The sequence below is a fragment of the Neofelis nebulosa genome, chromosome 17, assembly GCF_028018385.1.
Source record: "Neofelis nebulosa isolate mNeoNeb1 chromosome 17, mNeoNeb1.pri, whole genome shotgun sequence".
In the NCBI taxonomy this organism is placed as follows: domain Eukaryota; kingdom Metazoa; phylum Chordata; class Mammalia; order Carnivora; family Felidae; genus Neofelis; species Neofelis nebulosa.
In genome coordinates, this window is record NC_080798.1 from 19,706,780 (window position 1) to 19,732,141 (window position 25,362).

The window sequence follows — 25,362 nt, forward strand, 5'->3', positions numbered from 1 at the left end:
ATGTGGCCTGTCCGGCTGGGGCTGGCAGGTGGGGAGGGGAGAGGAGGCCGACTGGAAGTTGTATCTAAAAGCACTTTACTGAATTCCCTTCCTGGGCTGGGCTTCCACTGGGCTCCTCCACCAGGGCAAGGGACACCAAGGAAAGGGAGAACAAGGAGAGTGAGTGATGGTAGCTGCCATCATCTGAGCGGAGGAAGCCTCTCCCTAATGAAATAGAAGTGTCAGGGGCCAGTTCAGCAGCTCCGGGTGGTGCTGACCAGGGTGAGCGCATCCAAAGCACCCTGCCTCCTGGTGCACATCCAATAATGGTGCCCTGCAGGCTGCACACCCACCACCTGTGTAGGGAGGTAGGGGCTTCCCCAGCTGCCTGGGGAAGGGTGAGAGACAGCCCTGAAAGGGCAGGGACGCAGGAAGCCAGAGCGCAGTTCCAGTTTTCCGCACAGCCAGACCACTTCCCAGGAGGCATGTTTGCCTACCTCTGTGCCCCTCACAGCTGGTGCCCCCTAAACCCCGCAGGACCTGAGTTTGCAAGTGAGAGGGGAGGAGAGGGTGGTGAAGTGACGCCAGCAAGAGAACAAAGAAGGCTTTGCTGGAGAGGGAGGCACCTTCAACTAAGGCCTCGGGGGCCTGGGGAAGTGACTCACTGGGCCCCAGGGAAGGACCCACCCATGGGGTTCCTAGAGACTGAGAATGCAGCCCAGCTGCTGGGCACAGGCCCCATGGGGTGGGGAAGGTGGCTTTAGTTGGGTGGGGCTTCCCCTTGGGACCCCTCCCCTACTAGAGGACTGGTGTGAGTCCTGCCTGGGGGCCTTCCGGGCAACCCTGTGCTCACAGGCCTGCCAGGCAAGGCTGTTTGCCACCACCAAGGCTGGTGGGGTGGGGGGGGGGGTGCGCTGCAGGCCTTGTCCCCTCTCCCCAACTCACACTCCCATTGGCCCAGCTCCTAGGGACCTGGGCTCCCCCACCCTAGGCAGAGCCTGCTGGAGCAAGGCCATCAGTGCCACCCAAAGGTGGCAGTGTTGGCGTCTGGCCCTGTCCCGGGGCTCACTGGACACCTGTGATGAGAACGTGGAGAGCCCTGGCTTCTCGGGCAGTTGCACAACCTCCCCCAATTATGCTCCGTAGACTGTGTGGCAACCGGGCGAGAATTCCAGGACCTTGTATATACTCGTACAAATCTGCCTTCCTGCTGTTTGGCTGCAGGGCGAGGCGTGTCTCCGTGGGCCCCGGGAAATGGGGGTGTGTTCGCGTCCAAGAAGGCGTGGCCCGCGTCCGGAGTGGGAGCGGCCACCCCGCCCTGCTGGTGCCGACTGCTCACCCCAAACCGCAGCTTCCTCGGGAGCCCTGGACCCGGTCCAGGACACAGAAGAGGAAGCTCTGGTGACATTGTAGACACGGGCTTCGAGCAGCAGGCTTGGCCCGGAGCAGCTCGAGCAGCTGGCAGGTGGCGCACCTCCGGCTGTCCAGGCAGGGGCGTGAGGACCTGTGTTCTCCCGGGAAGGGGATGGGGGGTGGCGGGGTGGGGGTGGGGGTGGGGGCAGGGCAGGCGCCGAGGGCATCCTCCCAGGCGCTTGGCTTGGGTGTCCTGGCCCCTCCCTGGCCCCGCCCCTGCTTTTTAAGACTTTGTCCTGGTCTGTGATTGCTGTGTGAGGAGGTCTTGGGAGGGAGGCCCTGGGTGACCCAGCTCCTATCATCCCCGAGTCATGGCTCTGGGTCCAGAAAGAGCATTGTCCAGCATGGCCACCAGGCCCAGAGATGGCTGTCAGGACTGGCTGTTCTGTGTAATGGAAATAAAGACGAAAATCCAAATGCAGCTGACCTCCAGCCCTCTCCTTTGTGTTCCCTCCAGGGAGTGTCCCCTGTCCCCGCCTCTGCCACTGGGTCTCTCATTAGAATTTCAAAGGCGGCTTGTGGAGGTGCTAGCTTGAGAGCTTGTTGGCTCTACGTGCAAATCAAGGGATTTGGGGGAAATTCTCTTCCTGATAACTCTACAGAACCTCGAGTAAACAATCCTTGTGGGAAAACAAATGTTTTCTCTCCGTCCCCCAAGCACCCCCAGTGGCTGGCACATGCAGGCCATCCATCAATGGCGCTCATCAAGTGGATGGGAAGATGAGGACCTTTGCAGGAAGCGGGGACCCTTTTGCTAGCCGATGTCCAAAGCCTCAGCAGCCACATCAGCCCACTCTTCAAGTCAAAGTTATATGAGCCTAAAATAGCACAAGTAGCTTCCAAGACATCCTTCCATTGGGGGTAGGAGGGTGGGATGAGAAAGAAAGGAGGTCTTCGTCCCTGTGAGTAAACAGCTACCAACAGGCAGTCATGCCTGGTGGCTCCTCACTCCGCCTGCAGCTCAGAGGTTTGAACTCACATGGCTCAGGCAGGTACGTTGCTTGTCTGGCTCTGGGGTTTAGGGGAAGAGGGCTGACATCCTGTGTTCCCAGTAAGATCAGCTACGGGCAGCGGATGGGGTTGGAAGGGCTTCCCAGGGGGCTGTGGTCTCTGCTCCACTGAAAGCTCACAGAAAAATGCACCTGGCCTTCCTGGGCCTTGAGGGCAGGGACTGAGGCAGGGGCTGTGAGATCCAGGGAGAGTTCCTGGGTAGCCTTCCTTTTCTGACCTTCCAACTCTCACTGCGGTTGGGTTTCACTTGGGCCACTTTAGAACTAGGCTGGCTCCCAGCAGGATGCTGCTCTTACCTGCCACCAATACCTTTCTCTTTCTGTTGGTCCAGAAAGGGCTACTTCACGGGCCCCCATCTCCAGGGAGAGTGAGGCTTCTCTCTACCTGGAGCCACCCCCTTTGGATGGGGGTGAAGTAAGGAGAAAGAGGGACAGCCATGTCCTCATCAGTGTTGTGACCTGGCCAAGCCCGCCATTATGTAGCCGTCTTGAGCTTTGTGGCCCAGCCACCTTAAAGCCAAATGGAAGTTATGGCCATCAAACTGGACATTAGTATCTGCAACACCCCGCGTTAGCCTAGGTGTCAGGCTCAAGGCTAGAGGCTGCCCTGTGTGGCCAACAGTTGTCCCTCTGTCTAGATCTCCCATTGGGTTGGACCACGGGTCAAACTGAAGATCCTCTGGCCGCTCCCATTTTTGTATGCCCCACCTTGTCACCTCTTCAGAAGAAACTCCGATCTTGTGTGTCTTTGTGTCCTCCAGGGCCGCTGTAGCTGTTTTCCTGTTTCCGGAGAGTCAGGAGGGAGGACAGGGCCCAGTGGGATGGGGCCATCCTAGCAGGTAGTCCATCTTTCCAGAGAACGCAGGTCTGCCTCCCGGCTGGGAGAAAGGGTAGTCCTCCAACCTCATAGTCATAGGCTCTGCTCGGCTCAGCCAGATTAGTCTTCCCTCGGTCGGGGCTCAATGGAGATTCTGTTCCCACTGCTCACATCTGTGTTTCTCTGCCCATTTTCTAAATGTACTGCTTTGGTACACACACACACACACACACACACAATAGTGCAAAAGGCCCACTGCACCCTGGACACAGGGGTCAGGATTGGGGGGTTGGGAGAGGTGAAGGAAGCCCATGCCTTCACTGCCCTCATTCCCAGGACTGCCAGCGTGGTGCACGCTGGGCTGCCTGGGGACCGTGCAGCCGCTTAGGGCCCAGCCCTCCAAGCAGCTCCTCAAATGAGGTCAGGAATTGGGACTTGGGCTACTCGGGGCTAGTCATTGGCCAAGCCAAGTCCAAGTGTGAGGAGTGCTGGTTTCAGAATCATCTAAGCCAGAGTACCTTCTTGTGGTTGCCTCAATGGATTAGAAACAAAGCAGTCAAGCTGTGTGTATAATTTATAAAATAGCCTTTATTTATTCTAAGGAACACAGTCAAGTGGTAGCTTAAAAAAAAAAAAAACAACCACTTTTTAAAAGATATTTAGTGTTGTGACCTGGCTTTTTTTTTTTTAATGTTCATTTATTTTTGAGAGAGAGAGAGAGAGAGAGAACGTGAGCAGGGGAGGGGCAGAGAGAGGAGACACAGAATAGGAAGCAGGCTCCAGGCTCTGAGCTGTGAGCACAGAGCCCAGTGTGGGGCTTGAACTTAAGAACCGTGAGATCATGACCTGAGCTGAAGTCAGACACTTAACCGACTGAGCCACCCAGGTGCCCCTATGACCTGGCTTTGAGCCCCATGTGAGGACAGTGACAGAAGCCACCTGCTGTGGGTTGCCTAGTTCACCCTGCACTGCTAGAGGTTTGGCAGCATGGGCTTATAAGAAATAATCAGTTTTGAGGCTTATGAAGAACAGAAGAAACATTTAGGCTGCTGGTATTTGATCAAAAGATTACTTAGAATATATTCATTCCAGAAGTACAAAAATGTTTTAAAGGAATCAATAATTTGTGCTGTTTAAGGGACCGCATATATTAGAATTTTAGCATTACTACGGGAGCACAGTTTTGTCTCCAAAGTCTGAAATTCCCCGATTTATGCAAAATCGACTTCCTGATTTTACTCAGTAAAGAAACGGGAGTAACATTCAGTAAGGTCGTTACTCTTTTTGTTTTTTTAGCACAACGGTTTAATCAAAAAGATGGTTTGCCTGAAAATGTCAGGGAGTCTCCCGCAGTCACACCAGAAAAAAAAAAATCCAAAAACGCACACGGCACTGAGCTGTTTTCACAAGACTTCCTTTCTAATAAACACACTTTCTCCTCCTCTCAGATGTGAACCTCAGATGCCCAAATACAGATGTGCCAACCACAGGCGCGTTGCTAAGCAAAGGAAAAGGCTAGCAACTCTGTCCAGCAAATTAGATTGTCTGATGGCGTCTGCTCCGTGGCCTCAGACGGGATGAGGCTGCTCTGTGCTCCTGTCCTGCAGGCAGGTTGAAGCTGGTGTCCCTGACCGGGCATGGAAAAGGGTCCTCGTGGGTTGGAACATAAGGACTTTGAGGAAAAACACAAAAAGACTCATTAGAACGGAGGGCGCACCCCTGGAAAGAGACCCACCGAGGTCCTGCTCTGCGCTCCGGCGACCGGCAGTTAGGCTGGGGGCTGCAAGTTCCGTGGCTGGCCACCTTCTGCTCCGTGGGGCTCTAAAGAGGACGCCAGCCTCAACCAAAAGCCAGAGAGGGGAAACTCTCAAACATTTGACTGGGTTCAAAAGCCCTCGGACACCTTCTGTCTGCCTTTTCCCGGCTCGCATCAATGGTTAGGGACTGTGAATCAGAATTCAGAATCTGTGCTGCCCAGAGGCGACAGGCACAGCAGAGAGGAAACACCCAAATGCAATAAATAACGGCCCGCTCGGGACCCTGCCCCTCCCCCTCCCCCAGCTACCTCTGCAGGGTCTGCTGGTTCTCCCGCCTCAGGGACGAACCCCGCCCCCAAACCACCCCACGCTACGTGGAATGCGGGATACGGCTGTCGCTTCTGCACAGGACGGAGCCTGAGTCATTCGCTTTATAGCATCATTTATGGCATGAACTAGGAACGTAATGTGTTTACACAAACACACGACAATTGTACATCGGCATCTTTACAATATTAAAGGAGTCATATACAAGTCTACAGGCGTTGTTACACAGCGCGGGGCTGGCTGGGGCGCCCCTCCGAGGTTTCCCCACCCGGGTGGAGCCAGCGCGCAGGGAAGGGTGACAAGGCCAGGGGTGTCCATCTTTGGGCCTGTCGTCTGGGAGGGAGCAGGTCTGTGAGCACCCCTTGGGCCAGTCCTTGTTGGAATCCGGGGCCAACAGCCCCAGGTATGCCTTGTGTCCCAGTCTTATTGGCAGGCTAGTGGAACAGTTTAACTCAAATTCAGTGTGCATATTAGTGTGGGAAAATCGGAGCTGGGGACGGCTTCCTGAGCTGGGGACCCAGAGGACGCTGACACATGGGCCCCTTCACCGTGGGGCCCGTTCCTGAGGTAAGGATGCGGTGTGGCCCCGTGGCTGGTCTGGATGGGGAGAGACTTCTGCAGAAGCCCGGGTGTGAGTACACTCAGGACTGGAAGCCCCAGGGTATTGGTAGGTCAGGTGACTCACCAAGTGTGGCCTGCACCCTGGGTGGCAGCAAAGGTGAGGGTCCAGAGCCATCCATCCCCCACACCCACCCAGCCCTCCTCCCAGCAGCCCTGCCCCGTGGGGGCCCTGCTTCCGTTCCTATGGTATTGCCACTCTTGCCTCTGTCTCTGGAACAGGGACCAGAGGTCTCCCCAGCCCCACTCTGCGGGCACCTGGGCCCCGGCCCCTGGGAGCTCCTCTGCCACGGGGGCACGCACACGTCCGGCTAAGAACTGAGCACCAGATGAAGAAGCGTTGGTCCTTGTCGGCCTCTCTTGGCTTGTGCAGTTAGTTACTTCCATCTTAAATACTGTAGAAAAATAAGCCATCTGTGACGCAAGGAGACCCCGCGGAGTCTGCCACGCGTGGAGAAGGATGAACGGCTCCTCCGGAGTGGGCCGGGAGGCCTCTGCTGACCCTGCCTCGGAGAACGCTGTGCCAGGCCGGGGAGCCGCAGTGCCCCGAGAACTGTCCCCACCGCAGCATCTTTGGGTCACATTAACGGTCCTTCCGCGGGCATGCCTCCGGCGCCCCACGTTCTGTTGCCATGATACCTGGGGTTCCCTGGGCTGGCTTTGGACACTCCAGCCCCACCCTCAGTCTCACGCCCACTGCTAAGCAGGCACAGGCAGAACTCCCCAGCACCGTTTCCAGGGCCCCGGGGGGTTCCCCAGGGCCACACGGCCTCAGGTGGGCACTGAGGCAGGGCCTAGTCCAGGGGCTCCTGCTTTATCCGGACCGCAGTAGGGGTGGGCTGCGGTCGCCGCTCCTCACGGCAAAGCACGTACTCGCTGAACTGGGAGGAGTCCACGCCACCCCCACAGGATGCAGCCACGCTAAAGCCCCTCTGAAACAGCCTCTCCAGGACCTGCCAGGGAAGACAGAAATGGTCAGCAATGCCTCGCTGCAAGAGTCTGCCTGGCTGGGCCTTGTGGGCGGGTAGGCATCAGCCAGGGCAAGGCCACCCTCTCCTGACAGCCCAAAGTTGAGCAACCACAGGAGGGACAGGAGCAGCCAGACCCCAGGTCCTCCTGAGTGACCAAACCTGGGAAGGCTGCCCCACCCTGCTGCGCTCAGAGGTCCGCAGCCTTCATCCAGAGGCAGAAAGAGTCTTTGGGCCCCTTCTCTTCGCCATGATGTAACCTGCCCCCTCTCTCCGGAGGCGTGGTCCCAGCCCCTTCCCCCGCCTCACTGAGGCCTGACTCCACAGAGGCTCTGCCCTTGGCCTCTGGGCAGCCACCTGCTTCCCTGAGCTGTGAGTCCCAGATGGTTTGAGGCCTGGGGGCTCATCAGCTCAAGGGAACTCGGGGTGGGGAGAAGGAGGAGCCCTCTTGGGGTCTGAGTCTCTACCGGCCTCCATGTCCACGTGGGTTTGTGCCTCGGTGGGGGGGTGGGGGGGTCTTGTCACTGTGTCTGACCCCTGTGTCCCACAAGTAGTTAAGTTTTGACTGACAGCCTGGGGAATGTGTGCATTGAGGGGGGAGGATGGGACTCTTCCCCCCACCTGCCCCCCCCCCCCCATGCCCACTCTGCCCTCAGGCAGAAATAGGAGTCTGCTCTTAGGTCTGAAAGAGCTGGTGCAGAATAGGCCCCATCCATCTGGGGTTCTCCAGCTCTGAGACGCTTCGGAGGGAGGCCAGTTCAGAACGGCTCTGGGCAGCCATCTGGGCGCCTGCGGCTGTGTGGGTCAGCAGGGTGCGTGAGGGGGCTCCAGGCCACCTCCACTCAGCCTCTGACCTGCCGCTCCTATGGCCTGGGTTCAATTTGAATCGAAAGGGAGACTCTGGGTGTCAAATGAGGCACACACTCTGTTGAAAATACTCTGGGCCATTTTTATAGAACATCCTTTTGGAAAAAAAAAAAAAAAAAGCACGGATCAATTTTTTTAAGTCCATCCCCCAGGCGCCATCATTTAATTATGAGCGGGACATAAATTATGCATCGACACATTGTTGCCTTTTCTGTGAGATGGCACGGAGGGCTTCACCGTTTCAGGGACCGCGCCTCCCTCCACCCATCCCTGCTGCCGGAGGGCTGTGGGGAGGCAGGGGTGAGGCGGGTGGGGCGCGCGCACGCAGCCCTCACCTGCACGGAGTTGAGCCGGCAGTAGCCGTTGAGCGGGAAGCGGATGACGTGCGTGGGGTCCTGGTTCCAGCCGGCGTTGACAGAGTTGCACATGACGTCCCCGGTCTCGGGGAAAACCTCCTCGATGAGGGCCTTCTCGCCACTGAGCGCGATCCGCTCACCCAAGTCCGGCGTGACCCGCACCACCAGGCAGTCACAGGCGCGGCTGCGGCGCCGCTGCTCCTGCTCCTGCTGCCAGCGCTCCAGCTCGCGCACCATGGGCTGCAGCTGATAGTACCGCGCCTCCTCGTAGAGCAGGCTGAAGTCCTGTGGGCATGCGCAGAGGGGATGGTGGGAGGTGGGGGCCGGTCTTTCCAAGGCCAGCCCCCCACGCCGCCCGCCTGGCCCCATGCAATACCGTGGAGCTGCGACCCCCAGGGCTCAGCGTGGACTGGGATGGTTGTACCCATTGTACAGATGGGGGAAATGAATGTGTACAGGCACAGGAACCTAGCCTTGACCGAAAGGCAGCAGTTGGTGTCCACCTTTGCCAGACTCGTCCCACAAGTCCCACACTCGCTCTCTTCCATCTGGCCCCAAACCCCTGGAGCAGAGACAGGCCTCTGGAAAGACCAGGGGGCTGCACTAGTGGAGCCTGAGGCTGTGCCTATGTCTGGAGACCTGCTGCCTTCTTAGAATCCCAGAGAAGTGAGGCTGGGCACAGAGCAGCAGCACCCTCATCTGCCCCGGAGGAACTCACAGCCCAGCAGGGAGGCAGGGCACACCTCCCTGGGTTGGATGTCCCGCATGCTGTCTACCAGCTCTGAGGCCTCTGATCATCAGTTACCTCCTCAGAGCCTCGGTTTCCTCGTCTATAAAATGGACATAAACGCCCGTCTCAGAGAAGGGGGCGAGGGCCAAAGGACAACAAAACGCGCCAGGTGCCGGGCCCACCCCGCTCTAGCAGGCAGGTGAGGAGGTGTCTGGGAGTGGGAAGCCCAGCCCCAGGCAGCCGACTCCCAGGCTGGCATGCTCATGCCATCTGTCCCCCAAACACATGTGCACCCATATGTGCCCTGGCCCTGAGTAGCTCAGGACCCATGACTCGGGCCAGTCACTGGGGCTCAGCTCAAGGCTGAGTCAGGAGGCCCAACCCCCAAAGCAGGGCCCATCCTATAGGCCCTAAGCCCCTTCCTTCCCGCTGCTGGCCCCCCAGCCTCTGGAACCCCTCTGAAGAAAGCCCAATTTCCCTCCACAGGGGCTCCCTAGGGTGCCATGCTGGGCATCTGCTCTCATCCACTCCAGAGGTTTCAAACGATATTGGCACACATTTTTTCTTATGGCCCAGAACTTCTCCACCCTATGCCACACCACCAATTCCACGCAGGAGTGAGGTGTAACACTCCCTCCAGCCCATTCCACCCCTGGGCCTCCATGCATCCACTCAGGCCGCAAGCCAAAGACCAGGAGGCAGCCTCAAGAATGCCCTGACCCTCCACCGGTCCATACCACGGCCTTCTATGGCCAAGTCCTAAACATAAACCCAGTCTGCCCCTTTGCCCCATCTTTGCTGCCTCCAATCAGGACCAAGGCCTTCAGGAAACTCCCTTGGCCTCCTGCTCCCGCCCCTCACCCTCCTTCTCCACATAGTAGCCAGGGCTAGCAGACCTGTCATTCCCTGCTCACATCCCTGCCACCGCGTTCAGGGTAAAATGCCACCAGCCACATGCCGAGCTAGCCACCAAGGTCCCACCTCAAACAGCAGCCTCCTTTCCCGTCCCCGTTCCTACAGCCCCAGGCTGACACCTTCTCTCTGGTTCTGGACGGTACCAAGCTTCTTGCCACCCTGCCCGCTCACCAAGACCCTCACACCTGTTTGCCCCTGTTCCTCCTTCGCCATCCAGAGAAGCATCCTTCCCTCCAACCCCCCTGGGGCCAGGTTCTCCATGCTTCCCCTTCACCACGCTTCACTTCCAGGAAACATCTGCTCCCCCACCAAGGGGATTCAAGCATTTCACTGTTGTTGAACATCTGTCTTCTCGCTAGATTGTAAGTGCGATGAGGACAGGACCCGTGTCTGCCCCGGATTTCATTGTATCTTCGGCCTGACTTTGGTTATTGGCACCCAGCATCAGTTGGATGGAGGACAAAACAGCCCCAGGGCCATTGGTCCTCTGGGTGCAGGAAGGGAGGGAGGGAGGGAGGGAGGGAGGGAGGGACAATTGCTGGTTCAAGGCAGGTCTAAGCTTCCTTCCTCTGGGATCCCCGGAGCCACGGAGGGGCCCAGCACTGAGGCAGCCTCTCAGAGCCAGATTGGCTGCCCCGGACAGGCTCACCCCAAGACCTGGGGATAACCTTTCATTTAAAAGGTATTGAGTTTGCACCAGGCTTCCCCCTGCAAATTGCTGACAAGGAGCACACGTGGGAACCTCTAAGTCCCGTAACTCTGATGCACGACCGTCCCTCAACACGGTAAACGAAATGGGGTAAGCGCCACTGCTTAATTGTTGTTACACCCTGATAAATAAGCTAAAAACGTGAGAAAACAAAATTAGTTTAGAAAAACTGATTTAGCCCTCGGCTTCATCGTTTAACTTTTTATGGTTGCCATGACGACCATGGGTCCATTTATTAAGTCACAGCGTCCCCTGTGTAATGCCACCGCACAGGCATCGCTGGGGAGCTGCCGGCTGCAGACTTACCTTGAAGTCATCCGGGAGCAGCAGTTTTGACGTCCGCAGGAAGCTCAGGACATAGCGGAAAATCTCCCCATCCCGGTCGATGAAATAATGTTGCTTTAAACTGTCCAGGACGATGGGTTCAGTGCCATTGAAGAGGCGGCTTATTCTGGGAGAGAGAGAGAGTGGGATGTCTGATGGAAGGGCCAGGCCATCTGCCCTGCCCCCACCCCTTAGGGTCTGCCCTGCTGGAGGGGCGGGGGGCCTCACATGGGTCACTCCGGGACTGTGCCAGGCATGACGGATGTCCGCATACACCAAGGGCAGCCAGGCCGCAGTCAGGACACTGGCACACGCTGTATACCCAGCCTACACTCACAAGCCACAGCCAGAGAGAGACGCGCCTGGCTGCATGCACCCGCGGACACGACAGGCTTGGAAAACTACAGTGAGACAAAGACACAGCCTCGTTGCCCCATGCACGCCAACCCCTGCCAGACAGACCCCGCCCCCCCCACCGAAAACTCCCACTGACCGTCAGATACCCCAGCCCACGGCCACACACCCAGCTAACACGTGTAAGCCCGGCAAGACAGTCCTGGGTCCCACACCTCGCCCAAGCCACACAAATGAGCGGCACACGGGACACACCTGGGCGAGAGGCACAGGCTCACACGGTCCCCTCCCTTGCAACACACAAATCACACGCAGACCCGGACACGCCCAGGCAAAGGACACGCCGGCCAGCGTGAACCGAGCAGAGACACAGCCATTTGCACTGGACAAACTCACAGGCAGACCATGCAGTCACCCGCTCAGGGGGCCCTGGGGGAGGAAGAGAGGCAGGCGGGAGGGACAGCATGTGCCACAGCAGACATGCATTCAACAGTGTGCTTGCACACACACGCTGCGGTGTGAACGCGTCTGCACGCACCACGGTCTACACAGAGGCACGCACTCCAGTGTGCCCACACGCTGGCGGATGCACACAGACAGGTCCCATCCCGGCACCCTGTCCTCTGAAGGGCACTTGGTTCTGACAGAAACACAGGACCTGCAGGATGCTCGCGGGGAGCCCCTGATACCTGTCCCCATCCGCTCCAGGGAGGACCCTGGCCTCAGGGCCAGGGCTGGGGCCTCTCCGACGCCCAGGGTGGCTGGCCCCAACTGGCTGATTCCCTGGCTGCCCCCAGGCCCAGCTGTGGACAGTTAGGAGTCCCCAGGAGGGGTGGGGACAGCCGAGAGCTTGACTCAGGAGCAGGTGGGAGGTTGGCAGTGTCCCCTCAGCGATGACACCCCCAGACATCCTTCAGCAGGCGGGGCCCCACACCAGCTAAACCCTGCCAAGGCGGCAGCTTGTAGGCACAGCCCGGGAGAACGGTGGCCTGGTCTGGGACTGAGGCCTTCTAGCCCAGCCCGCACAAGCTGGTGCCTAAGCCTCCCGCCTCACTGCCCCTACCAGCAAGGACCCTCCAGGGACGCTCCCCTCTCCGCCAACAGCCCAGTCCTCCGTCCACTCCAAGTCACTGTTCCTGAGGCCCTGCTCTGCCCGAGCATTGTGTGCCAGTGCACATGAGCCGGGCGGAAGCTGAGGGGTTAGAGTCTCCAGAGCCTCGCCCAGAGCCTCCCATCTATACTGTCCCCCACTCTGGTGGCCTAGCACACTCAAGGCATTGGCTGGGAGGGCCTGCTCACGTGTGCAGCAGCCATGCAGTCACACATTCTCCCTCTGGGGACATGGCCCAGCCCCTGTCCCAGTGGGGTGTAGAAAAGGCAAGGCTAACTCGTGGATGCGCGTGAGCCTCTCAGAGTCTATGATGTGGCGTGGAGAGGCCCCAGCCTGTGGAACCAGCACTGCCGTCACCCAGATACGACTCATCTCGGGACTCCTCAAGCCATGGAGCCCTCTCACCTCCCCAGGCCCGGGGGACGCAGCCCCTGCTGGAAAGCCTTACGGGCTTCATGGCCTGTTCCAGCTGCCCAAGTCCCCAAAACCTGACCTCCACAGAGCTTGGGCGTTCAGATGTCAGAATGAGGGCCATCCAGCACCCTAGAGACAGATGGGACGAGGCAACACTGCCTGTCCCGTGGGCAGTCCTCAGCAGCAGACAGCCGAGGGCCCAAACATGGCACCAGCAGGAAGAAGGAAGAGCCACATCCACAGGCAAGCCAGCAAGTCCACGGCCTCAGCCTCCCTGTGGAACTTTCTCTCCTGTTCCTGGTTGAGCTCAAACACTCTGTGCAGCAAGCAACGTTCTAGGCCACGGCTGGCTGGGGCTCCACACCATCCTGTTGGTCTAGAGGGCTTCCTGGGTCACCCACATTCCAGGGCTGGCTGGGTTCTAGGTTGTCCTGTTGGTCCATGGCTAGAAGGTTCTCAATCCGCCTTACTTTAAGACTGGTTCTAGACCTTACCATCAGTGTCTCTCCAAAGGACAAAGGCCTTCCATGCCCTCAGGATTTGAGGCTACCAAGGATGAGAGCAGTTTAGGGCAGGTTAGGACAATGGTCACAAAAGGACAACCCCCGCCTCCCCTACCCCCCATCACTTTGCAGGGTCTTGGGAGCCAACTCCTTTCTGGGCTACCCTCAGAGAGAGGCTACAGGGTTTTGGGGCACCTCTGACCCCAGCTGATGGAGGTCTTTTGTTTAAGCTTTGGCTCCAATTTCCCGGATGTTTCGGTGGAAGATTTTATTAGTAATTTGCGGCTTCCCACAGCCGGCATGGATACCAGCTTGGGACTGTGATGGCAGCAGCTAACGGATGTCCGGCAGGGGTGAGAGAGGTGGCAGCCCCTGGAGTTCATTTCCAGCCCTGGGCAGCCGTGCTCTGTTCTTTATGGGCAAGGGCTGATGGCTTTCCCTGGGCCACCCAGTGGTAGCACCTGCTCCCTGATGAGCCAAGAACCAGAAGCCCAGATATAGTCCCGTGGGCACGGGCCCCGAGGGTGCAGGGCACTAGCCCCCTGGTCTCACAGCACTGCCCGAGGTGGGACTTTCCTGATACCCAGAACCCCCTGCCTCCTCGGTGACCTTAGCAATCTTCTCCATCGCTTGGTGACTCATACATCAATGCCAGTGGGTGAGGGATTGATCTTGGTTTCCGGAATTGGTGAAAAACATTTCTTTTTAATTTTAATGATTCACTGAAAGAAGGATGAGAGAGATCTGAGGGGCTCTTGCCAGCACAGCAGCCCCACCTACCTCCCAGGCCGGGCCTGACTCACTGTCCGCTGACTGTCCTACAGGTCACGCCGCCCGTTGGCCTCGAGGCCGAAGCTTCAGGCCCAGGGAGCAGCCCTGCCCTGAGCCAGAAGCCATCCAGGCAAGAACAACAGATTCATCGCAAAGCCCCAGCCTTGGGGAAGGCACGCAGACTGCCACCCCCTCCAGGCACATCCTGCCGCCGCCGAGGGTCCCACCTGCCAGATCGCGAGCCACGTGGCCTCGGCTCCCTGGTGAGGAGGCCTGCCCCACCACAGAGCAGCACGATGGGCAAGGATGAGCTGCCCTGTGGGTATGGGAGGGGAGGGGAGGGGAGGGGAAGGGAGGGGAGGGGAGGGGAAGGGAGGGGAGGGGAGGGGAGGGGAGGGGAAGGGAGGGCCACCCCCCCCACCCCCCCCACCCCCACCCCCGGTCCTTGCTGCTCCCAGGCAGCAGCCTGGAGACGCGAATGAGGCAGCCATTCCCTGCAGGCCTGAGCTGCGATGGCTCTAGAAAGGCAAGTGTCTGATTTCAAGAAACACTCTTCAGAGAGGTTGTGGGCAAGGGTTTTATGAATTTCACTCACAAACGTCGCCAACCGATTAAGGGATGATCTATCTCAAACAACCCGGGAATGCCGCAGAAGGCGAAATTGAAATTAAATAAGCAGAATCCATCTCCCACCCTAGACAGAGCTCGCAGGCCGCCACCGCCAGCGTGGCCTCGTGGCTGCGGCCCCGGCGAGGCCCCAAGTTCACCAGTGCCTGCCCCAGGCCTCAGCCTCTGCTGGGCCGAGGGAATGAAGTCCCAAGTGCCATCTGTGCCCCAGACTCCCCAAATTCTGAACTGGACTCTACATCCACCTCCAGCATGTGCTCCTAGAGGGAGCACTCCTGCCCCCGTGGAGGGCTCCGCCCTGGCCCTCATCAAGCCGCCATGCGCTAGGACTCCTCCACAACGAGCCTTCACACCAGCGATAAGGCAGACTGACGAGAAGGCTTCCCAGAGATGATCCCTTGGTGTCTGGGGGATTAATTAACTCCTCTTGTTTTTTTTTAAATGTATAAAACGAGGGCGATACCCTGTAGCCTTGGCCCTCCTGCTGCTCAGCCCTGGGCGGTGGCCACCTCGCTGTGCCAGGAGCAAGCGGTCGTGGGCTCTGCGTGCAGCGTGCTGTACCATCTCTAGGGGGTGCTCAGAGACCCAGCCCGTCTCTGGTCCGCCCTGCTCCTATGCCAATGGGAAACCAGGTCCCTGGGAGGGACGTGCCCAAGTGGCGGGAGCGGGGGATCTGACAGCGCCCAGTACCTCCCACAAATAGGCCCGGGAGTCGGGAGCTCCAGGAGCCGGGCGGAGAGCCAGGTGCACTGTTGGGATGCTCCTGGTCAGAGACACCTCATCTGCAACTCCCCCTACCTCCCCACCCCTGCCCAAGGGAGCCGGCTGCTACACCCGAGGGTCTAGCAGTGGCCACGCAGACAGACAAAGCTGGAAACTGCAGCTCCCCTCATCCTCCCCCTTGTGTACTTAACCAAGGGTCAGAGTAGGAAACAGGATTAAATACTTCTCTCCCCCAGGATCCCACGGAGTATGCAGCATGGCTCACAAATGATCCTTTGCAAAGGCCAGGCCTGAGGCTCGCTCAAGGGGACCCTGAAGGTACCTGAGATTCCCCAGCCAGCTGGTGGCCACTTTCAGGTGGGGCTGGCCCTGCATAAGGGGCTTCTGCCGGTGGGTCGGGAGCTCCACCGGGCACTTTCAATACCACCAGCACAGGGCCACAAGTCCCTGTAGAAAGCATCTTTTAAGAGGTAGACTCGGCCTCCCAAACTCTAGTCCTCCAGGTCCAGGAGAGTGGGAGGGCCCTGGAGAGCCTGAGCGGCTGACAGAGGAGACAGAGCCCACTGGCAGCGGGCTGCAGATGGGACCAACAACCACCGTGCGCCTGGTGCTCCAAGGGGCTCAGCTCTTACCTGGAGTCAGGGTACTTGGTGAGCGTGGCCAGGCTGCTGGTGTACATGTGGCCACCCACATCGATGTGCACGGGTGCGTTGGACTTGGTGAGCTGGGCTGGCAGTGGGATCCCCTGGGCGGCCAGGGGAGACACGGGCGACCGGGTAAGAGACAACCGGGACATGCTTCCTCCCTCCTGGAGATGGAAACAAGGTGAAAACGAGAGCTTCTCCACAACAGAGCTGTGCACTCCCTTTTATTGCCAATGTGATCACAGATCTAATCAGATCACTTCTGCCTGTGCCTGATCACATATTCAGCTGACAAATTATGGCCACCACTGTAATTAAGTGTATTTGCATCATTTTCTTCAAAGAACCAGAGGGAAAAAGAAAGATGCTTATTAGCAATAAGAAATCAAGAAAAAAAATTTTCAAGGTGTCAGCCTCCAGGGGCATAAAACAAACTGCAAAATTCTAATTAAAGGTCGCGGGCTTATGTGTTAGATGTGAAATATCCCCTGACAAACGAATCACCAATTTGTGAATTGGGATTCAGGGGTTTTTGCAAGTTTGTCTCAGTAACGAGACACCTCTAAATTAGTGACTTCCTCAGCACCTAAGGCGTTGAGTTTTATACATGTAGTAAATTTCACATCAAATTAAGAGCATTTTTGTTTCAAAAAATACATAATCGCACAGCCAGTCAACAGCCATCTCTTGACTGCGGCGGCTGGGAGGAAGGGCGGCAGGTAAGCAGGCAGGCGCTGGGGATAAGGGCAGAGAGGGGGCCACCGGCCGCTGCCCCAGCCCACCCTGCTGGCTCTCACCGCAGTGCTGGCGCTGCCGTGGGCGTGAAGCGAGGACCCGCTCGGCCGCTCCTTGCGGTGAGGCATCTAGGCTTCCATCGCTGCCCAGAGTATCTGTGGGGAGCACCGACAAAACCATAGGGCTTTTACTCCTCAGGAGTCGTGGGCGCTGGGTCTCCCAGAGTCAAAGACGCTTGGAATCCTCCTTTCTGCATTTTCTCTCTGGGACCCCCCACCACAGAGCCCTCTCCAGATTCCACCCGCCACTACCCTATCCCCACGCTCCAAAACCGTAGCAGCTTACACGCACACACACACACCACACACACACACACACACACACACACACACACACACACACACACACACGTGTTTTCTGGGCAGCTCCACGTCTGCTAATTCGGCTAATGACAGTGCTGAAACATATGCTCACCATTATTGCCCCAAAATGTTTCAGAACAAATCTGATTTTCCTGGTATTTTGGTTCAGAGCCATGTTACCAACCGTGTCTCCTCTTGCATCAGCAGAGAGCCCTGTGGACCACAGGTCAGGGAGGATCCCCCAGCCTCCATGGGCTCGGGAGCCCAGGACTCTGAACACCGTCTCCACGGTGTTAAGATGCAGTGTGAGAATGGCCAGTCACAGAGAAGTCTCTTTAGGCAGAAGCCAGGGCATAGGGAAGAGTGAAAGTCACTTAGGAAGCCACCTCTCCCCTAGGGCGCCTAAGAGAGGAAACTTGTCTTTGTTTGCCTGGCCTGCACCTCTGCAGTTTCAACCCAGACCCCCAGAATGGTCTTGTCTGTGCCTAATGTATTCCAGACCCCCTCAGGATCACACCCCCCCAAGGCACTAGAGAGCTGGCCGGAAGGAAACAGAGAGCAGCTCAGCAAACGGACCTTCCGTTCTGCTCTTCTCCACTAGTGACTTTCCTGTGTGCCACGACCACTTGAAATAAGACTGTCTCTCAGTCACTAGAAGCCACCTTAGGACCCTGCCGAAGGGGGGCGGGGGGTGGGGGGAGAAGAGGTCTATGCAGCCCTCTGCATTGACCTGAGGCTGTCTCATAGGGCACAGTGAACACCAACCCCCTCACACACACACACACACACACACACACACACACACACACACACACACACACACACACTGGCTCCCACAAGCCTAACCTGGACTTCTCCGTCGCAGGTTTGACTTTGTGCCTTGAAATTCAACATCCAATTTTAAAACATGGACCAAGGTCCAACGAACGTCAATACTGCAAATTTAAGTGAGGTTACCATCCTAGGATCTGTTCTGCCCTCAGTGCTCTGGAAGGTTCCCTGACATGAAACTGGGGTGGGGGTTGCGATTAAACAGTGATGTTTAATTTATACTCTCACTGGGGAGCTACTCAGGGTCTGCGGCTTTTGGCATTCCTGACTTCTGGCCAGCTCAGAAAAGAAATGCAGGTCACTTATCTCAAGGAAGTTCTGAGAAACCAAAACAGACCTCAGGATGGGTTTTCCTGCCCTGGGAGGTTCTGCTGGGGGAGGAGTCACAAGGAAAGCCACAACTGAGGATAAAGTGTGCTGGAAGGGATTCCAATGGAAATTCTATCAAAGCGGACTGAGCAATGTTTTCCCAACTACCAGGACACTACTCAAGTGACATTTAACACCAAGTACCCATCACAGAAGCTGCTCAATCCTGTTCTCATCCAGCCTCTTCTCCATCACAAGCGCGACCTGATGTTCACTGGCAAACCAAAAAACTCACCGTTGGAAGCCCCAGGCTTTACGCCTCCACCAGAACCTCCAGGGCTGCCTCCTGCCAACGCATCTGTGCTGGACAACGACCCTTTCCCCGACACCACTGCTGAGGTCAGAAGCACAAAAGTGGGTGCAGTAAGAGACGCAAGTTCATTTCTTCAACATCACCGGCAAATCCACGACCCACCACCCAGCCCCAGCGCGCCCCGGCCCTCCAGAGGCTCGCCCAAACCGCCTGTTGCAGGGGTCTCCGCGCTGTAGCGTGCTCCAGGGCCCGCGGGTCTCCAAACTGGCTAGGTATTGACCCGCTTCCCTGAGCTGCGGTGGGAGCCCCGGGTCCCGCGCCCGCCCGCCGCCCGCCGCCGCCGCCGCGCCCCGCCCGCCGAGCGGAGGGAAGCGAGCAGAATGCCACGCTCATTTACACACAAAATGATTTTGTGTCCCATTGTGTTCGCAGTTGTTCAGCTCTCTGGGGGTGATTAAACTGGCTGAGCTGCGGCAGCTTGAGACGATTTCACTAAATCGCTTCTTCGTGAAGTCGCTTCTTTGCTAAGCTGTTATTTTAACCATAAAAGGTAAACAGAAGGCGCCTCGCGAGCTCCCTTCAGCTCTGCGCCCTGGGCGCCAGCCGCGGGCGAGAGTGCCAGGGGCCTGCGGAATTGTCCGGGATGGAGGGGGAGGGCGGCGGAGGGAGGCGGGCATGCCACCTGGTGCGCGCCAGCCCCGCCGCAGAGCCCGCCGGCCGGTGTGAACTTCGGGGCGGCCGGAGCCGGCTGGGCCGAGGCCGGCGGCGCCGGGGGGCGGGGGTGGCCACGGAACCGGAGTGCCTGGCAGGGCGGGGAGGGGTGTACGGCGGGGGCGGGGCGGAGGACAAAGTTAAATCAAGAGGCAGACACTTAGAGACCACAGATGGGAAGCTCGCCTAATTAAGGACGTAAAAGCGCTTTTGTTCTCAAAGTTTATTGTTGCCGGGATTAAAAAAAAATTAATTGAAACTAATGCTGTTATTCACTCGTGCAGTTAAATTCCTTCATGCACATTTGAGACACGGAGTGAAAACTTGAAGCTTATCTTTCTGCAGTCGAGGTGGGGGGCAAGGGATGACGGAAAGGCGTTTGGGCTGCGGGAGAGGGGCATTTCCGAATGTGTGCCCCGTGCGCGCGTCCAGGTCAGGGGGTACCCGCGGGCAGCAGGAGCCCGAGGCGTCTCCGCAAGGCCCGCCCGGGGCCGCCAAGCCCGCGCGCCTGGGACCACCACCAGCTCGCCGGCCCCCCCGCCCCGTCTCGGACTCGCGTGGTGGGCGTCAGACGACGCACATCTGTCCCGTTAGAGACTTTTTCTCTCTGATTTGGGCGCCAAGCCGGGCCCTGTGCGCCCCGAAGCCCCAGAGGCGTGAGCCTGGTGCTGACCCCGGAAACTCGCTGGCCCTGCAGGGCGCTCGGCCCTGCACTGAGGCCCGAGTGCCGGGACCTGCAACACCACCACCCCCACACCCCGCCCCGCGCGGCAGGAAGCTCGGAGCCCGCCCGCGTGGGGAGGGTCCACCCGGGGCCAGGGCCAGGGCCAGCCCACGTGGGCAACCCCCCCCTCCCGCGCCAGGCCTTTGTGCTGGGTGCCCCCGCGCCGCCAGCCCCCGCCGCCCGGCACCGGGACAAAGCAGCCGCCCCTACCCAGGTCCGAACGCCGGCCGAGCTACTTTCTCGGTATCACCGCCACTTTGGGGACAGGGGTGCGCGGCGCCGAGCGGTGGCCGCCCGCGCGGGGCTTACCTCGGAGCCGGAGCGGCGGATCGGGCTCGGGCGCAGCCCCCGCCCCCCGCAGCCGCCGGTCTCGGGCGCCGGGCGCAGCCTGGCCGCCTATGCTCTCTGCGCGGGTCGCTCCGGTCTCGTCCTGGAGTTACTTTCTCTCTCGCCCCCAACCCTCCCCCCACCCACCCCTCCCGCCCCGGCCCCCGCTTCGCGCGGCCCCTCGCGGCGCGGCGCGCCGGGGCCTCCCCTCCCCGCCCTCCCCTCGCCTCCTCCCCTCCTCGCGGCCGCCGCCGCCGCCACCGCCGCCTCCTCTTCGCGCCGCTCTCCGGCTGCCCTCCCGCCGCTCCCACCTCCTCTCCTCCCTCCTCTCTCTCCAGCGGCCTTCCCTGATTGCTGGCGAGAAAACCAGCCCCCCACCCCAGCCCGTAGCCCGCGCCCCGTCGCGGCCGAGCCCGGACGCAAAGGGCAGCGATCCGGCTCCAAATTACCCAGCGCGGCGAGCGCGAGCGGGAGCGCGCGGCGACTCCTGGCTCGGGGCTCGGCTGCGCCGCGGGGCAGAGGATTAGAGTCGCAATTAGCTCCGCGCGCCCGCGCCTGCCGCGCTCGGCGACAAAAATGCGCTGGTTCCCCTCCTTTCGCCGGGCGATCCCCACGCGCCTCTCCCGGAGCCCGAGCCTTCCCGCCGGGGCCTCCGCCAGGACCCTCCCGGGAGCGGTGCGCCCGGGCCCCCGCGCCCTCCGCCGCCCAGCCCCCCGCCCCCCGCCGGCCGGCCACGCGGCGCCCGGGCCTCCTCCGGGCTCGGGAGGGGGCGGGGGAGAAGCTGATTTTAATCATTGTCATTTCATCTGATGTAATATTTCCCCGGGCGCTTTCAGCTGGGCATAAATTTTCGGCTCCCAAATAAGTAACACAGGGCACGTTTCTCACATTTCTTGACTCTTCTGTTACAAAGAGGAGAGCAGCCGCCGCCGCGGCGCCCGGGGGTAGGGGGCGGGACTTGGGAAGAAACTGGGCTGCGAGTCGGCCGGGGCTGGAGCGGAGCCGGGGGCCAGGGCCGCCCCTCCCCCTCCACGGCCTCCCTCTCCGGGTCTCGGCCCCGACTGCCCCTCTGCCGGGGAGCAGCGCCGCCCGTGACGTCTGCGGACACGCGGTCGGCCACCGCGGGGGAGGGGCGCGCGGGGGGCGCCCGGCCCGCAGCCCGCGGCCAGATGCGCCATTTCCTTTCCGCGCGCGGCGCAGTGGAGAGCTCGGCGGCCAAGACTCCCCGCGGCGCCGCGGCCAGCGCCCGGGGCGTCCCTCCCGGGCTCCGGGGTCGGTTGCCCCTTCCTCCTCCGCTCCTACCTCCTCCCCCACCTTCCTCCCGCTCCGCTTTTTCCCTTGCGCCCCGCCCGATCCCCCGCCCCCCCCACCCCCACCCAACTCCCATTTCCCGACTCCTAGGAAACGGTGCGCCGAGTCTCTAGTGCGCCTGGCCTGCACTGCGCCCCCGTCCGGCTCCGGGGACGCCCGGGCCGGAGCCTGGCTCCCGCTGGAGGGCGGGTGCGCTCCGGCCGGGAGCGGCTCGGAGGCCCCCTCCTGGAGCTCCAGCCGGACCTAGACGCCCTCTAGCGGCCTCGCTCACCGGGGGCGCTCGGGGCGGGGGCGGAGGGGGGGGGGGCGCGGGTGGCAGGAGGATCGAGTCAGGGCCTGCTTCCCTTCACTAGGGCACCTGGCGCGTGGAAAGAGCGCCCGGACCGCGCTTCTGTAACTTCTCCACGCGGGAATAAGCAGAAACTTTCCTCCTAAGGGAAGGTTTTATTTATTTATTTATTTTAGAGCTCGAACTACAGGAGAAGGGGGAAATTTTCTCATTAAAGTTACATCCCTGCAGTTAGTTCAATTACTTGATATATGCAGAAGATGTTGTAAATTTATAGATTTAAATAGCTTACAAAGATGCCGCAGGCCCCATCAGTTAATTTCCTTAATTTATGGATTTTTAGCTGCTCCTAGAACCGAAAGGGGGCCTGGAAGTAGGTCAGGGATCTGTGCAACAGCTCCAGCGCGGCCCACGGGCTGCCCACTCAGCTCCCCACGCCCTGGCGCCTGCGGGCTTCTGGCTCCCAGCTCTGGCCTGACAGCAGCACTCTTTGCTCTCCCAGCTGTGGCCTAGCCAGGCCCGGGAGGTTTGCTCTGCTACGGAGCGGAGGCCCCAATCTCTCCAGGGCTGCGCAGGGCCACGGAACAGCAAAGCCCCCATCAACGCTAACCCCACCCGGCCCTGAAGGAATGGCCCAAAAAGAAAAAACGAAGCAAGTATCCAAATATTTTGATCTCCTGTGCCCTCCCTTAAATACTGGCTGGGAACACAAATGGCATAGGGTGTGGGTACCCCAGACTTCTTCAGGGACAGAAATTACCCCCTTTCCAAGCTTTTGAGTGCTTGGGGCGAAGGGGAGCATGAGGAAAAATGCACTGGTGAAGCTGGTGTTTGAGGGGCAGACCCACTGAAAACCTGCTTGTCATGGCCCTCGTGGCCCCTAGTGTCCCTCACTCCTCTCCCACTCCCTCCTAAGGTGTCTGCTAGAGTGTCTTTGTTTTTTGTTCAATGTGGATGAATATATACATATAAATTCATACTTGAAAGATTGGTATAAACCAAACTGTTTTAGGAAGCCACATGGCGGTGTGATTAGTATTGGTATTCATGATTTAACATTTCTTTTCCCACTAGATGAAGTTTCTAAGATTTGCAAGGTACATGTCAAGGACGGGTGTATAAATGGATTTTTATTTATTCACAACTCCAAGACTAATTGCTTCTCTTTGCCTCAAGGCCATGAGATTGGTTTTAATATGACACTTCAAAAGTATTCATGGAACTACAGAGATACTAAGTGTCATTGTTTAAGAGGCAAATCTCACTGTGGTACTGGTGACCCTGAAAATAGGATGTTCCACTTTATTTTAAATTCCTCCATGTTTTTTTAAGAGTTTCACTTTATACCAACTGTATTAAAAATGCACAATTTAATCGAAACGAGAACTGACCATTTTGCAGGACCTTTATTTCCTTAATATTGCTGGGAACTTTGTTTTCATATTCCTGAATCCTTTTATTAAAGAGCTGAACTTTATACGTGTCATTAAGAAGAGTAAGTTTGGGTCATAATTTATTCTCAAGTGTTTTAAAAGTTCCTGGCTAAATGTCAACCGTCTTTTACATTGAGAGACTTGGGCATGTACTGTGATAGGCATTTAATGATCTGTGGTATATAACGCAAGGGTGAGGCTTTTTTTTTTTTTTTTAATTGAAGAGGTATAATTAGGACTGAAAACATTGAAACATGTTGTAAAATGCGTCTTGTTTCATTACTGTGGTCCAAGAGGCGAAATTGGATGTGAGTCTAATCAGAATGTCACTTGCCCTATCAGTAGATTTGACTAGAGCTTAAACCATTACAGTTCATATTTTTAAAAGTGGGTTCAAACCTGTGCTTGCTTCGGGGTTCCTCCACGGGTGCTCATGTGAAGCATGATGTAGGTCAGGCCCTGCGTCCAGGTGCTGCGGACAAGACCTCAGTCTCCAGATGCTTCCTAGTGGCTTCCAGTGTGATTTAAGTTGTTGCTGTTTGCAGACAATGTTTAGAAACAAGGACCTCAATAAGGAAAGTAAAATGAGCTCAAAATGAGGGGTCGGGGGAGGTGCTGGGGTTTTAAGGCAGAGTTCTTCCCCCAACTCCAGACCCCCCCTGGGCTGAAAGCCTGGCCCTCCTAGGTCTGTGCCCACCTCGAGGCTCAGAGATGTCCCCTGACCAGGATAGGATGGAAACTGGCTTGGCCCAGAGATTAGTCTGACATCCACGTGGCTTGCATCCCAGAAACCCTCCTGGTTAGGATCTCAGAGAACCTGGAGACCGAACAGAAAGCTGAGTCATGTGACTTCTGCCACACACACGTCCCCACTCCAAACTGGGTCTCCTGTCAGCTGGAGACCCACTCCTGGGAGAGCAGAGGTCCAGACGTGTCTGAGGGGTGGCAGTGTGTGTGTGTGTGTGGGGGGGGGGGGGGTTGCAGATTGCCCCTGCCTGTCCTTGAAGGGGATAAAAACAAGACCAGCCAGCTGTCACAGAACTCTGCCCAGTCCCCAGCACTATGCTCAATGGGCACTTACAGCTTCTGGGGGAACAGAGAGCAGGGATTGCCTCCGGATGCTGCAGACCACCCCACCCTTCTTGCCTTCCTCCTGTAGCCCTGGCGCTCTGCTCAGAGCCAAATCAGCCTTCTTTCCCTGTGCGCCGGCATCGGGGTGACAGGAATGACACAAGACTGAGCTCTCCTGACCAGGCATTCTTATGTAGTGGTGGCCTGTGGATGGCCTGTGGGGGACCAGAAACCACCTCCCCCCAAACCCGCAAATGGCTCACCACTTTGCATTTGAGCGTTTTTTCCAAGGGAAGTTTTAGTGTTTCTACCAGATTCTCGAAGGGTCTATGTGAATGTGGGTGCAAAAAAAAACCAAAAAAACAAAACCAAAGCTACCTCAGAATGGCTTCAAGATGGGAGAAGTTGATTCACATAAGGGCAAGTGGAGGCTGAGGGGCCCCGGTGTAGATCCAGGGGCCTTAGCAGAGTATTCAAGGACCCACGCTCTCTCCACTTGTCTGCGGTCCCCCGCACATTGATTGGCCTGCCCTCAGGCCACTCCTCTCTGGTCTCAAGATTCTAGTAGCTCCGCGCTTCACCCCTACTCGGGCACTCTTGGAGAGCAGGGAAATGATCCCATTGGCCAATTTACAAGCCAATCCCTGGGAAAAGCATTAGCTCGGACCAATCAGGTTTAGCCCTTGTCCTGCCTGGGGCTTAGTCTGTCCTGAGCCCTGGGGAGGAAGGTGCCCGCTGGGCACAGCCGGGCTCTGCATGGGGGAAGGGGGAGAGAATGGGCTTGCTTCTGGGGGCTGGGGCCTGCCAAACGCTGAGCTGGAAGGAAGGCGGAAGGGAAGCCCCAAAGGCACCTCCAGGGAAGCTTGAAATAGCGATGCCAATCCATGCCCTTCTGTGGCCCCCGGAGACACCAGACCCAAACGTGGAGGCAGCCAAGCCGGGCCGCCGGCCCCAGGCCCCCAGCCCACCTCCCCTTGAGGTTCCTCCAAGGTCTCATTCTTCTTTCCAG

The 25,362-nt window shown here is 58.3% G+C and overlaps 1 protein-coding gene across 2 annotated transcripts; it reads right to left on the minus strand.

Annotated features, from left to right (window-relative positions):
- Nucleotides 1–5,401: 5,401 nt before the first annotated feature.
- On the minus strand, nt 5,402–20,394 carry KCTD15 (potassium channel tetramerization domain containing 15). 2 transcript variants are annotated; one of them, XM_058706631.1, is made up of 7 exons: nt 20,232–20,394; nt 18,470–18,565; nt 16,735–16,827; nt 15,926–16,101; nt 10,773–10,917; nt 8,092–8,397; nt 5,402–6,874 (listed from the first exon to the last, which is right to left on the minus strand). In XM_058706631.1, the coding sequence occupies exons 3-7, from the start codon at nt 16,798–16,800 to the stop codon at nt 6,716–6,718; spliced, it is 852 nt and encodes a 283-aa protein (XP_058562614.1). In that variant the 5' UTR covers nt 16,801–16,827; nt 18,470–18,565; nt 20,232–20,394; the 3' UTR covers nt 5,402–6,715. The 2 variants fall into 2 exon arrangements, with proteins under 2 accessions (XP_058562614.1, XP_058562613.1); XM_058706630.1 differs by having other exon boundaries at nt 18,470–18,568.
- Nucleotides 20,395–25,362: the final 4,968 nt, after the last annotated feature.

Excerpts from the sequence above, each read along its gene's own strand:
- KCTD15 (XM_058706631.1), bottom strand. The coding sequence starts at position 16,800 with ATGCCTCACCGCAAGGAGCGGCCGAGCGGGTCCTCGCTTCACGCCCAC. Across the intron at positions 10,918-15,925 it reads ACCAAGTACCCTGACTCCAG|AATAAGCCGCCTCTTCAATG; the intron begins GTAAGAGCTGAG and ends TCTCTCTCCCAG. Across the intron at positions 8,398-10,772 it reads TGCTCCCGGATGACTTCAAG|GACTTCAGCCTGCTCTACGA; the intron begins GTAAGTCTGCAG and ends GCATGCCCACAG.